At 44.5% G+C, this 12,536-nt stretch overlaps 4 protein-coding genes across 4 annotated transcripts; 2 read left to right on the top strand and 2 right to left on the bottom strand.

The window, feature by feature from the left end:
- Position 1: 1 nt before the first annotated feature.
- LOC135368552 (cytochrome b-c1 complex subunit Rieske, mitochondrial-like) lies at positions 2-1,017 on the bottom strand. Its single transcript, XM_064601930.1, has one exon. It carries the CDS (start codon positions 916-918, stop codon positions 97-99), a length of 822 nt encoding a protein of 273 aa, XP_064458000.1. The 5' UTR covers positions 919-1,017; the 3' UTR covers positions 2-96.
- Positions 1,018-1,232: 215 nt separating this feature from the next.
- On the top strand, positions 1,233-5,414 carry LOC135368550 (hypoxia-inducible factor 1-alpha inhibitor-like). Its single transcript, XM_064601928.1, has 8 exons — positions 1,233-1,320; positions 1,383-1,493; positions 1,629-1,873; positions 1,980-2,128; positions 2,203-2,348; positions 2,430-2,600; positions 2,715-2,822; positions 3,161-5,414. Exons 2-8 carry the CDS (start codon positions 1,398-1,400, stop codon positions 3,203-3,205), a joined length of 960 nt encoding a protein of 319 aa, XP_064457998.1. The 5' UTR covers positions 1,233-1,320; positions 1,383-1,397; the 3' UTR covers positions 3,206-5,414.
- Positions 5,415-6,283: 869 nt separating this feature from the next.
- LOC135368551 (negative elongation factor E-like) lies at positions 6,284-8,955 on the top strand. The gene is made up of 8 exons (XM_064601929.1): positions 6,284-6,524; positions 6,699-6,768; positions 6,847-6,902; positions 7,623-7,778; positions 7,853-8,097; positions 8,190-8,244; positions 8,637-8,742; positions 8,857-8,955. The coding sequence occupies exons 1-8, from the start codon at positions 6,444-6,446 to the stop codon at positions 8,922-8,924; spliced, it is 837 nt and encodes a 278-aa protein (XP_064457999.1). The 5' UTR covers positions 6,284-6,443; the 3' UTR covers positions 8,925-8,955.
- Positions 8,775-12,459, bottom strand: LOC135368549 (lariat debranching enzyme A-like). Its single transcript, XM_064601927.1, has 10 exons — positions 12,369-12,459; positions 12,073-12,170; positions 11,898-12,004; positions 10,996-11,120; positions 10,852-10,932; positions 10,709-10,794; positions 10,048-10,272; positions 9,804-9,866; positions 9,609-9,748; positions 8,775-9,552 (listed from the first exon to the last, which is right to left on the bottom strand). Exons 2-10 carry the CDS (start codon positions 12,160-12,162, stop codon positions 8,943-8,945), a joined length of 1,527 nt encoding a protein of 508 aa, XP_064457997.1. The 5' UTR covers positions 12,163-12,170; positions 12,369-12,459; the 3' UTR covers positions 8,775-8,942.
- Between the last annotated feature and the right edge of the window lie 77 nt (positions 12,460-12,536).

Below are 12,536 nucleotides of genomic sequence, written 5' to 3'. Positions count from 1 at the left end.
CTTGAATTTGAAAGTTTCTTTATTCACATTTTCTGGATACTGCAAGTTAATCTATGGCAGTGCCCAGCCTAAGAACCTTGCTTGTGTGCAAGCACTCTACCCGACAAGCAGGCTGCTTTCACTGGTGAACTCGTAGTGTGGGACTTCAAGGTTGAGTGGCGCTGGGCCCTTTCGTATACGCCCAGAGGCATCGTAATGAGAGCCATGGCAAGGGCAGTAGTAGCCACCGAAGTCCCCTGCATTAGCGATTGGAACACAGCCTAGATGAGTGCAGACACCAATAACAACTAACCACTCTGGCTTCTGAGTGCGCTCTTTGTCGTGTTGAGGGTCACGTAGGGAACTGACGTCTACAGAACCTTCACGCTGGATTTCCTCAGCCCCACGGTGACGAATGAACAGTGGTTTTCCTCTCCACTTGAAAGTGGCGTTCTTGCCTTCTGGGATGTCGTCCAGCTTTACCTCAATTTTGGCCATGGCTAGCACATCAGCGGCGGCAGCCATAGACATGACAAACTGTGTGACAACAGCTTTGGCTCCGTAGGTTGCGCCCAGCGCTCCAGCGCCCAAGATCAGGTAGCTATGCATCTTTCGGTTCACGTCGCTGTCTTTAGCCTTCTTTGTTGGATCAGCCGAAGATGGTCGTCGGTAGGCAGAGAAGTCTGGCACCTTAATATCAGTGTGGGCCATACGAATCTGGAACCCTCTTGTAAAGCTCCCAGAGCAAGCTCGAAGCTCGTTCGATGGCAAAGACTTTGCAAGGGCATAGTGGCTCAGCTTTGCTGGCGGTTCGGGCACCTTTTCGACAGATGGCAAGACGATAACGGGAGTCACAGGTTTCACTTGAGACGCGACTACTTGTGTTGAAGCCTTGAGGTATTGATTGAAGTTGTGGGGACGTCCTACAACGCTAATCATCTTGGAATATGCGAAGGTTTCCTACCCAGAGCGAAAACAAATCTATCGCACGGTCTCGATAGCGATTACCCGGGTTCGAGGGTACGACCGAAATCTCGATCTCTGTGATTCACAAATCACAAATCCACAATTTCACAAGCAATATGCGATCCGGTGTAACCCAACGCCAACGCCTTAGAAAATAAATACCCGCACGTGAAACCACATTTTTTCTTCTTTTCTTCTTTTTCGTGTTAACGAAAGTGTTGTTTTAAACGACCAAGTAATCAAGCCTGGTCAAGGCCATGGTCGATGTCGATCCTAGTCTAGTCAATCCCAAATCCAAAACGTCGCAGGCAGGGTCCAGCGTTTGTGTGGTATGCGCGGCCTGAGTCTGTTTCAGCATCCTTATGCTTGTTGAAGGTACCGGTGCTGGCGTTGAGGGCTCCTAATTTATGGACATGACCATTTGTGTGATATGATAGGGTAAAAGACTAAAAATGGCTAAGGCTTACAAGGAATATGGCGTACCACTGGAAAGAGTACCACGGATAAGTAGCACTGACGAGGAGGCAGAAAAGCGCATAAGGAACATGGTAAGGATAAATACCATGGACGCACACTGACACAAAGCACGCATTTGTTTATACCTACATGCGCAGCAGCTTGATATTTACTTAATCGCTTTTCGTCTTCAAACTCTGGACAGTTGCCAACTTTTGCTTTTTTAGACACCTGTAATACTCACAGACACCAACCTGGTGACCAGCGCCTTGAAATGGGATCTCGACTACTTGGTGGATAATTTGGGAGAGGAAGATTTCACTGTGTTCGTATCGGATAAACGCATCTTCAAGTACTACGATGAGGGCAAGGTGAAGGAACACAAATTGGAAGGATTCGACCCTCCTGCAAAACGAGAGGAAATGAAAATATGGGAATTCGCAAAAAAATTAAAATCCAACGATGGAAAAAAGTGAGCACATCCACAGCAAAACATAAGACAGATGTGGTACTTGCACAATGCTATGCACGGCCATTTCGTCGCGTGCGCATGTAATTATATACTTTTGTGTGTACAGATATTACCTACAACAATCGCTAAATGACGCTGTTGGCAAAAACATTGTGAAAGATTTCCTGTGCTTCAACTGGGAATGGGCGACCAAGCAGCAATCCCAGAATTCTTGGGGCCCTCTAACTTCCAATTTACTCCTAATAGCATCTGAAGGTATCCGTTTCCAGATATTCCACTGTTGAAAGAATTCTCCACTCCGCAATTTTGCAACTTGATATTACTTGCAGGCAACATTACTCCCGCGCACTACGACGAGCAACAAAACCTTTTTGGACAGCTGGTTGGCCAGAAGAGGTTTTTATTATTTGCACCTGAACAATTTGAATGCCTCTATCCACACCCCGTATGGCACCCACATGATCGGCAAAGCCAGGTTTGGCCACACACAGTCCTCACGGTGTCACTGGTATTAATGTCATCGTTGCCCACATACTGAGTAAAATTATGTCTGCAGGTTGACTTCGACCATCCCGACCTAGAGAGGTTTCCAAATTTCAAGAAATTGTGCGGATATGAGGCAATCATAAATCCTGGTGATGTCCTCTATGTGCCAATGTACTGGTGGCATCAAGTGGAATCATCGATGCAGGGCAGCTATACAGTCTCTGTGAACTTTTGGTATAAGGTATGCCATTGCATGAACCTCTACGCAGCTGCACCTTTTATAAGAATGGCAATTGGGTGTTTTCATAACTACCAATATTGGCACGCTTAAACATAGCGTATTGTTTTCTTGCAGAGTGGTCCAGTAGAGAAAGTAGTGTACCCCCTAATGGGACACCAGAAAATGGCAATCATGAGAAATGTAGAAAAAATGATAACAGAGGCCTTGAAAGATGTGAATGAGGTAAGCATGGACGCATTTCCTAGTACAGCCTTGTCGACCTTAATAATAACACCGGAAAAAAATGTGGTCTCGGTCCCGAGCGCGATTACGACAACCTTTGGGGACATGAGGAAGTCTTAATTGAACAAAATTATTGTGTTAGTTTAAAGCAAGGACTTTGTTTACTGAATATTCCCCCAGTGCCCCAAGGGTGGCTGTTATCATGTTGGGAAATAAGACCCGGAAATGGGAGAAAGAAATTTTTTTTTCCGGTGTTATTATTAAGGTTGACCGGAGCTGTACCATCCATGTAGGAGCATAACTATGACACCACATGAAATGTGTTGCATTATTTTCAGGTGGGGCCATTGCTACGAACACTGGTGATAGGCCGTTACACATAAACGTGGTGACTACTAATTTAAATGTGCTATACTCATATAATATACAGGGTGTTTTTTTTTTTCTTTTTTTTTTCTTTTTACGGAATTGTTATAAAACAACTAGCGGAGCAAAATAGATGCTGTTCTAGCAGGTGGGTTATATGAATAGATATAGATATGGTGGGCAGGTTATACGTATAGGTATGGTGGGCAGGTGGGCCAGGCGAACATCCTGTAGGACAGCTTATGCAACTACTGGACGATTAATTAGATAAAACTCATTAATTAACTCCAGTAGTCCAGTAGAGCTGAGATTAGTTGGACATAAAAATTACTAAAATCGGGACAAAAGCAGGACAGGAAAAGCTAAAAAATCGGGACACCTTACGGGACAACGTACCCATATCTAAATATGTCCAAACTGCTTTTATCAGCTTTAGATTATTTTGATTTAGATTATTTAGATACTCGTTTTGCATCACCGAAACTGATAGTCTATTCTCGTACTTCGAAGGGTATGGTCAGGAACATTTCAAGCGTCTTTTTGCTCAGGCCATGCCTTTTCTCCGTTACCTGACTTTCCCTGACTCGCTTGCTTCTTGTTTCTTTCTCTGGTGAAGTTGTGATAACCCACATGCTCTTGAATCTTGTTTCGATTATCCCCTCACTTGTTGAGGTGACTTAAGAACTTCACACAATATCCGTGTCCATACGAAAACCGAATTGCCTACAGGCATGTCTGCTAAATAACGGGAGAAAATCTGGACAACCGGGACAGTCTGTAATCTTCCGGGACACTCAGCACAAATTCTAGACACTTCGGGACAATGAAGTTGGTGAAAACCAGATACGAACCGCTTGGTATATGTATTCTTGTAGCTGACACTATTATCAGGACAGCATTTCAAAATCGGGACATGTCCCGAAAATCCCAGCACTACTTATTAATTAGATGTTTTTTGGGAAATGCGAGATGGCAGAATTGAAGCAGCCACTCGTTATTCAAGTCCATCGTCCTTATTATGCTCCCTGAGAAGCGAACGTACTTCGAGATATGGATTGCTAAATTTCGCTATGCAAATGAGCCGAAACAAGAACTACGCACCACTCGAACGCAGAAAGAGCAACGGGCAATCCATGTGAGACAGCCACATGCTTTGGAGCGATGGAGCTGATTGGCTGATTGGAGTAGGTGCTGACCTGTTGGCCAGATAGACCGCTATCCGACTCAGATAAGGTGAAGGTCGTGTTTTACCACCTCGCGCTGGCCGTGTCACGTTGAGACTGGGAGGTACCCGAGTTCAAATCCCGGTGCAAGCTATGTTCTCTCGGGTTTTTCCTGGGCTCTCCTCAGACGCTGTCGGCCTAGGATGTCGCATGTGGAATGTCGCAGATGCTGTCGCCCTCTCCTCAGACACTGAGTTCCCTCAGAAGTCGGCCTAGGATGCACATTCCCCCAGGGCGTTAGTCGTGACATTGCCACCTCTGTGAGGCCAACAATGACGAGCTCTTGCATGTTCGGCTCGTTTGCATAGCGAAATTTGACAATTTATATCTCAAGGCACGTTAGCTTCACAGGGTGTTTAATAAGGACTGTGGATTTGAATAAGGACTGGCTCCAATTCTGCAATCTTGCATTTCCCAGAAAACATATCTAATTACTAAGTTAACTAATGAATTTTAGCTAATTCGTCGCACAGTACGTGTTGTCCGCCACGCTGTGGCATGCCTAGTTGTCACACGCTGTCCGCCTGGCCGTATAACCCACCTACTAAAATGGCATCTATTTTCCTCTGCTAGATTTTTCTTTTTTTGTACAAATTCTGTAACGAATAATTTAAAAAAAAAAACACCCTGTATACTAATTTTTACTGTGATGCCAAAATCGTGGGAGCAGACACATTCAAGATCGCCTGTGCACATTTTTACCACAGCATTAATTGCCATAAATGAGCTTAATGTGACTCATTGGAGATGTTTTGCTATCTTGATGTTGAATAATCACCACAGTAGTAGTGTCACAGTTCAGGTGCTTAGTAGCTGCAAAGTCATAAGATTTCTTGAATGAAGGTATGTGATCATAGGACACATATAGTAGGTGCCACGTGACATCAACCGGTATTTGTCTGTATGTGCACATAACGTTGTTAAACAATCTGAAACAGCGTAATTGTATGCTTTTAGTTGTGCCTTATCTTCTGTGAAAATAAAGGCTACAGTGCTTTCCTCAGGTGTGGGAGCATGATATTCTGAAAATCTAGTTTCACTTTCGTTGTGGTGTCTCTCAAAAATTGGGCTGTGGCGGTTCTGGACGAATGGTTCAAGGGTGTCTGTCTCTGCCCGTGGTGAATTGTATGAAGACTGTGGCAAGTATTTTTGATGACACGCATGTATATGTTTTCCAATTAAATAACTGTTTTCTAAAGCAATGCAGTTATAAAATTGAAGGCATTTTTCTCGTTACAATCAGTGAGGTATGAAAATTAGTCAATTTTATACGACAGATTTTCTTGTGGCAGAAAATAGCTTCCGTAGTTTTCTATAAAATTTGTGAAAGTGCTGTCGAGGTACAAAAGTTATTCACCTGCTGGTTTGTGGCTCAATGGAGCACGGATTACAGAACGTTTTCCTACTTTATGCAACAGTAGGCTGTGTGCCGCAACTGTGCGGAAAGTATGTAAAGCCATTGGTGTCTTTTATTGCTTTTGTGAACAGATGGCTTATTTAGACCTCGTCAGAAGTTGTTTGTTTTTGCTTATTATCCTGGTTAGATGTACCAGATGCAGGCGAAAGCACCACTCGTTTGTGCGAAAAGACAAAAAAGGAAATGCGAAAGGAGTGAACTTTATCGAAAGAACTAAAGTAAGTTAGGAAGTTATTGTAAAGTGCTCCCTCAAACGTCCCCCTCCCTCTCCTTGCTGTGTGATTTGGCCGGCTAAATGTTTGGCCGTGTTGGGTTGGAATAAACTTGGGAAAGGATTATATAATTTGAACACATGGGTTGGAGTGGGAGGTGTTTTCTCAACCAACCCACTTACGTTCGTTCTAGGTGTCGCGAGCTACCACTACCCCCTGCTCCGCCTCATCCCTTCGTTTAGCCAATCCAATTCAATCCATGTTTACGTGCCTGCGAAGTTGAAACAGGAGGCGCAAGAGGTGTGAAGTTTTTGACGTGAACAGCTGATGTTTATGATCAGAGCCGTCAGAATACGACACAGAATTCCCGTCTCGGTGGTGTAACAAGAAAAGGTTCATCAAGATGGTGTATCTCCACTTCCCTTCACAGTATACTGAGGAGGAAGAAATGCTGCAGAAGAAATACCAGAAGTTGAAGCGCAAAGTGAGTGAGCCTTGACAAATGTTTGCATAGAGAGCATGCTGACGAAAGTAAACCAGTGTGATGATCATCTCACATTGGTTTACAAAGGCACCATAATGCGCACGTCTCTCACTGGAGTTTTGCCAGCCCGTTTACCAATGTGATTGTTCCATGTGTACTCTGCCATCGTCACAGAAAAAGGCTATACAGCAGATCAAGACACCAAAGCAAGAACCCCCACCCGTTCAGACAACGATAAAGAAAGGTATATCACGAATACTCTTAGGATACACCTAACGTGGACCTTTTAAACAATTTTGTTTGACGTCTCATCCTTTTTCAGCCACAGAGTCGAAACCAGATGCAAAAGAAGTGGCAAAGAAGCTGCTGAAGTCAGGGGTATATATTCTAACATTATGGACACAACATGTGTACGGGGGGCTAACTACACACATTTTTAGCCCCATAATAATTGCATTGTGGATGAATAGGTTGTTCGAGAGTACCACACACAAGCTGTATTGCAGTGTGAATAGTAATTTTAAAAGTCAAGCAAGTAGTTATGTAACCAAGTAAACACACAGCCTACACATGGATGTACGGCACATGCATGTGATACATGAATATGGATCTTCATGTGAAGCAGCACCCACCACTTCTTTCGTTTAAGTCTTACAAGTGCAGCTTCTGAACTATTCTGATACATTCAGTGTGGAAAAGACATTGTTGCGATTCGAAATTCGAATACAGTTATTTCTTTCAGTATTTGAGAAATCCGAATATTGGCACAGCCCTAACAAAATTTACATTGTGTGACATTTGCTTTTGAATTAACTTTTAAAATGCCATTCATTCTTCAAAGGCTTTTCTTATTTTCTTTTCCTTTTTGAAACCACAAAAGCAAAACGGAGCAAACAGAAAGCAAACAGAGAACTCTTGCAAAATTCCATATCGTATGGCGCACTGCAGTTTCAGCAGTTGTCACTGAGGTTGTCAGGTTTCGATAGTTAACTGTTGTCATACGTTCAACATTATTTACGACGCTTGAAATTTGTAGGAAATTATCTTGACACGCCTTTGCTACAAAGCAGCATTGGATTTGACATTCTCTTACCAAAGGCCATCAGCGCAATCAAGGTTGAAAATAAGGAGCGACAAGGTTTCAAGAGGTCCAAAGCCGCGGAGAGGAAACGTAGTCTCAACGAGCGCCCCGGTGGAATTGGTTACCAGCCCTATGCTTCATCACATCCCATGGAGGAAGAATCTGATCAGACTGTATGTAAAATTTGTTCCCTGCAAGTGTGGAATGCTGGAATTTGGTGCTGTGATGTGTGCACCTTTACTTTCAGGCACCCTCCGCTGCTCGGCCAGCTGTGAAGTCCTTGTACGACAGTTTTGTGAGTGGGGGAAACCTTGACGAGGACGATCCTAAGCACTTTGAACGGACTACGGAGAAGACCAAAGAGAGTCACACAGAGAAACGACATGGAAATACTATATACGTCCGGTGCGACAATGTGACTGATGAAGTATTACGCAGCTGCTTCTCCTCCTTCGGAAGCATAGTGAACATATCAGTCGAGATGGACAAAAAGTAAGGGTAACTTTACGTCTCTAGTAACCTGTCCAGGTTGTTTTATTTCAAAAGTAATTTCCACGCTGACGATACCGATGTCCCTTCTGCAGCTGTGGATTTGTAACCTACGAGAAGACGGAGTCCGCCGATAAAGCAATTGGTGAAGTAAGTTTCGTGTCTGTCTTGCTTGAGATAACATTCCTGAGAGCAACCAAAAAAAATTCCTGAAAAAATGGTGCTAGAATCAAAAACACTTCTGATGGAAATCAGGGTCAGCATCAGATCACAGGTTAAGCAGTGCAGTGTGTCACATTGCCCTTTTGTACCTAGATATTTTTTAACACAGATTCGCCGTTTCGTTGGCGGACTGTTGCATTGATAGCTCGCAGTATCTTACTTCAGCAGTGCTAAGATTACCCTAATTACTAACAACCAAGTTGTAAGATGAGGACAATATCAGGGTTTGCTACTTTTGTCCTTAGTTGCCTAAGCACATTACTTTTACTAAACTTGTCTTTGAATATAAAGCCAGTTGAGACAGGTTTACTTCTTTCCAGATGAACGGTGCAACATTTAACGGAGTAAAACTGCGGGTATCGCTAGCGCGGAGACAGCCGCTGGTTCCGCAGCAAGTGGATGGAACACCAACACTGTGGACCCAAGGTAAGCTTTACTACTGCCAGTCTAAACAGCCGTAAAAAAGCTAAACGTAGAAGGTTTAATGAAAATGGTTTCTATGTACAGTGCTTGCTATAGTCCAGTTCATTTCTTCTTCAGATAATACACCGAAGGGGTCAAGTACTGACAAACGTGAGCTTGTCGTTTACGAAGAGGACCTGTTTTAGTCGAATAAAAAGGCCCCACTAGCTGTCATCACTCATGTATATAGACTGGTTTCTTCTCTTCAATGTTCGCCCAGAAGGTGATGTCCTAGGAAGAGGAACAGCCTTTTCTTCTTGTGCCTCCGGAAAGCTCTCTAGGTTGACCGTCGCGGCATCCGTCTCACCGAATTCGTCGAGGTGCATTTTCCGACGATCCTCCCCACTAACTTCGTGCAATATTTTTGGCAGAGGTTCTTCGTCGCAAGATTGTTCCGCAGCGAGCAAACTTCCGGACTGGTCTTGATCTTCGGGAGAGTCGAGATCACCCACGTGCTCAAAAGCACTGTTGTCGGGGTCAAGAGTAGGTTCAGATGCTGTGGTTACATCCTGTTCCCTGTCAAAGAAGCCCGAGATACTGAGAGACGGGCTGGGCTTTGATGCAGGGAACAGGAGTTCCTCGAGAGGGTCACACAGAGAAAGCGTCTTGCATATCATGCTCGTCTGCGGATTTAGGTAAGCTTGGGGCGGAGATGGGCGGGAACCTGGGACGAACGTGGGCGCGGTTGGGGCGAAGTTGAGTGGGATTGCCAGGTTTCCAGAAAGGAGGTCGGATACTTCTTTCTTTTCTTCCTCAGTAGGCGCAAACTCCCATCTGTAAGGTGCACTGTGTATGAGTTGATACCTTAAACTAAAGCTAAGCAGTTTTACCGTTGGCCGCAACCTGGGCCAGGCATGTAATGGCTCTTCTGGTCGGTTGCAACGAGATGGTTGGTCGACCTAAGTATGCTTAGCCATTCGAGGTCATACTTGAGTTCCAGTTTTTCGTCACTTGAATCCATGTCTAACGTCTGGAATATAAACCCTTTCAGTGTCGGTCCACCACCACTATGAGAAATACCTTACCTGAAGGAAATCTCTGTTCGGTAAGCACTTGTCCAGAGCAAGGAACTTTGTGCAGGATTTATCCTGTACAGAGGAAACGAGACTTATCTGTTAATTTCTTCACAATGTTTCTTGCACAAGTGTTGTCAAAGGAGAGGCAAGGAGGATTTCTTCTCACAACAAAGTACTGGTATCTACTACTCAAGTACGACTCTCATGCACGAAAGCAGGTATGCAAATACAGACACAAAATACCTTTCCATACCTCATGCTTTACCAGTGCTGCAAATTTACAGTGCAGGTGAGCTGCAAACCAATATTTGGGCTTAAGTTGGTGCAGCAGTTCCTCCGACGGTCGGCAGCCCAGCCTGTTCTCCTCCACTTCTTGACGGAAAAACTGCTTTTGGCGTAGAAGCCGTTCCTTATTGCCATAATTGTAAATGCCCCTGGGCCAGTCATGGCTCAGCATGATATCCACTGGCTCTTTTAACTGTTGTGGGGCGACAGTACATCGTTAAGTAAAAATGTGCTAACACACTCCACAACTAGAGCCTGAAGTTTTAGGGTTTAACCCGATTCTTCCCCGAATTGAAGGCTACCTCTTTAAGGCCAGCAAATTGCCCTCACTGAAACATCTGTAGGAATGCACACTTACTTGTTTGGCAGCAAATGCAGTTACACCACCATTTGTACCAAACCGGTATAGTTAGTTTAAGTAACTGAGCCCGATTTCTCCCTGAATTTAGCATACTGGAAGATTTTTTCACCCTAATTTGTATGAATTTAGATAACGTGCTCATTTACCCGATTTTTACCCCCGAATTTAGAAAAAAAAATTTCCCGAAAACTTCAGGCTCTATCCATAAGCAGCTATCGTGCTCCTATGTTTTCTTAATCACACACACTTCGGGAGTTCAACCGCTCACCTGCTTTAGGCGAAATATGTCAATGTTCCTTATGTGGTATGCGCTTCGCTTTGCCGACTCGTTGTACGGGGGCGCTTCGAACCGGCCTACGTGCAATTCTGGTATAAATGCTTACACGTAAGCAAAGAAAATGCAGAGCCCACCTTTCAGATAATCGTGCCCTTTATAAATTCCAGACAAGCCCGCGATCCTGATGCCTTTCACATTCACAACGCCTGCATAACCTGTCGAAGAAAATATATCGCCCTGCTCAGAAAAGTGTGTTGTGTTGCACGTATGTACGTTACCCATGTAGTATATGTTATCACACAGCCACCCTCCGTAAGGGAGCTCCGCGAGATAATTGGATGCCTCGTGGTTTCCACCAATAACGATGGTCAGCACAGGCGCTTTCATCTCGCCGGAGTAATACCTGCAATGGTGTTTGCGCAAAATGCAATGACAGATGGGGGATGGACGGTATGGATGGAGAAAAAGCAAAGCGCTGTTTCTTGGATTTGGGCGACTTATTCGTGTTTTGTATGCAGTAAGAATATTCTGAGTCACTAAGTCGAAATGCCAGTTCTACAGGGTGGGTGCTCTAAAAGGTCGGTGACATTTTGGCGCGTGAATATATACCTACTTGAGGCACAGACTTCTACTGTGTCAGAGTAAAGAATTGGTGCCAGAGAAACCTACGGAAAACCTACGTTACCAGGCACGCGTAACTATATGAATACAACCACGCAAACTTTTGTCCTCATCCATTTCCTATGCGCTATACCAATGTAAACATTGCGGTCTGCCAATGGTTGTGTGCAGCTTCCACCTAGGGGCGTAATCGACGTGGAAACCTAAACACACTCGCGTCAGCTAGCGCCCCTAGGCGGATGATATGTACAACCATCGGCAGACCGCCGTGTTTACATCGGTATAGCGCATAAGAAATGCATGAAGACGCAAGTTTGTGTGGTCGTATTTATTTTGTTACGCAGTGCTTGGTAACCACGATTTTTTCGTAGGTTTCTCTGGCATAAATTCTTTACTTGGAGGCAGTGGAAGTCTGTGCGTCAAGTAGGTATTGTGTCACGCGCGAAAATGTGACTTACCTTTCAGAGCACCCACCCTGTATTATGTGGAGCACCGAATTCGAAGTTCTTGTTTGTCTGACTTTGCCGTTCATGCAGCGCTTTCTTTTTTTTTTTCGCACCTGTGAAAGTCTTTCATTTCTTGATATTTTCTTGGGACAGCCATGCATTCCATGTCTGAGGCGTTTCTCACGGCTTGAAAGTCCCCACAGATTATCAGTAGATCAACCTGGTATAACAAGAAGCAACAACGATCTTTTAGCGCACACTAGTGCGCGGGGAGCCCATGTGCTTCACCTTAAAACTGTGCTGCTCCTCTAGACGCCTGATTGTATCGTAGATCTTGTCAAGTTCCCCATGTGCACAGCCTTCCACCGCAATCTTCATTCTGACAACTGCAACGAAATGATGTGCAACATTATGAATAGCACAGAGTTTCCTCACAAGCGCAGAGCACACGGTATGTCACAGTTTTGTTCCTGAATGCATTAAATTTCCAGCGTATGAAATTAATTTGATGAGTGAAACCGCGCTTTGGATTGTATATTAGCGTGGAGGGAAATTAAACGTCGCATGAAACCGGCTGTAAGTACCTCAGTTAAAGCTGCAAGGCGGCGCCGTGCACAAAATTTGTAAACAGTAATGTCACGTGACTTTAGCCGCTTTAGCCTCGTCAGCCCCCCACAGCTCTCGCAAAATCTGTATCAAAATGCGTGTTACTCCGCACGAAGCAATCCGTGCCTCTCCATTGGTCGGACGCC

The sequence above is a fragment of the Ornithodoros turicata genome, chromosome 9, assembly GCF_037126465.1.
Source record: "Ornithodoros turicata isolate Travis chromosome 9, ASM3712646v1, whole genome shotgun sequence".
NCBI classification, from domain to species: Eukaryota; Metazoa; Arthropoda; class Arachnida; order Ixodida; family Argasidae; genus Ornithodoros; species Ornithodoros turicata.
This window is presented reverse-complemented; position numbering and strand designations above follow the sequence as displayed.

Coding starts and splice junctions, on each gene's coding strand:
- LOC135368552 (XM_064601930.1), bottom strand. CDS start 918: ATGATTAGCGTTGTAGGACGTCCCCACAACTTCAATCAATACCTCAAG.
- LOC135368550 (XM_064601928.1), top strand. CDS start 1,398: ATGGCTAAGGCTTACAAGGAATATGGCGTACCACTGGAAAGAGTACCA. Junction 1,494..1,628: donor AAAAGCGCATAAGGAACATG/GTAAGGATAAAT, acceptor TTGCTTTTTTAG/ACACCTGTAATACTCACAGA. Junction 1,874..1,979: donor AAATCCAACGATGGAAAAAA/GTGAGCACATCC, acceptor TTGTGTGTACAG/ATATTACCTACAACAATCGC.
- LOC135368551 (XM_064601929.1), top strand. CDS start 6,444: ATGGTGTATCTCCACTTCCCTTCACAGTATACTGAGGAGGAAGAAATG. Junction 8,098..8,189: donor TCAGTCGAGATGGACAAAAA/GTAAGGGTAACT, acceptor TCCCTTCTGCAG/CTGTGGATTTGTAACCTACG. Junction 8,743..8,856: donor ACCAACACTGTGGACCCAAG/GTAAGCTTTACT, acceptor TTTCTTCTTCAG/ATAATACACCGAAGGGGTCA.
- LOC135368549 (XM_064601927.1), bottom strand. CDS start 12,162: ATGAAGATTGCGGTGGAAGGCTGTGCACATGGGGAACTTGACAAGATC. Junction 12,005..12,072: donor AGGAGCAGCACAGTTTTAAG/GTGAAGCACATG, acceptor TTGTTATACCAG/GTTGATCTACTGATAATCTG. Junction 10,795..10,851: donor AGGGCACGATTATCTGAAAG/GTGGGCTCTGCA, acceptor AATTGCACGTAG/GCCGGTTCGAAGCGCCCCCG.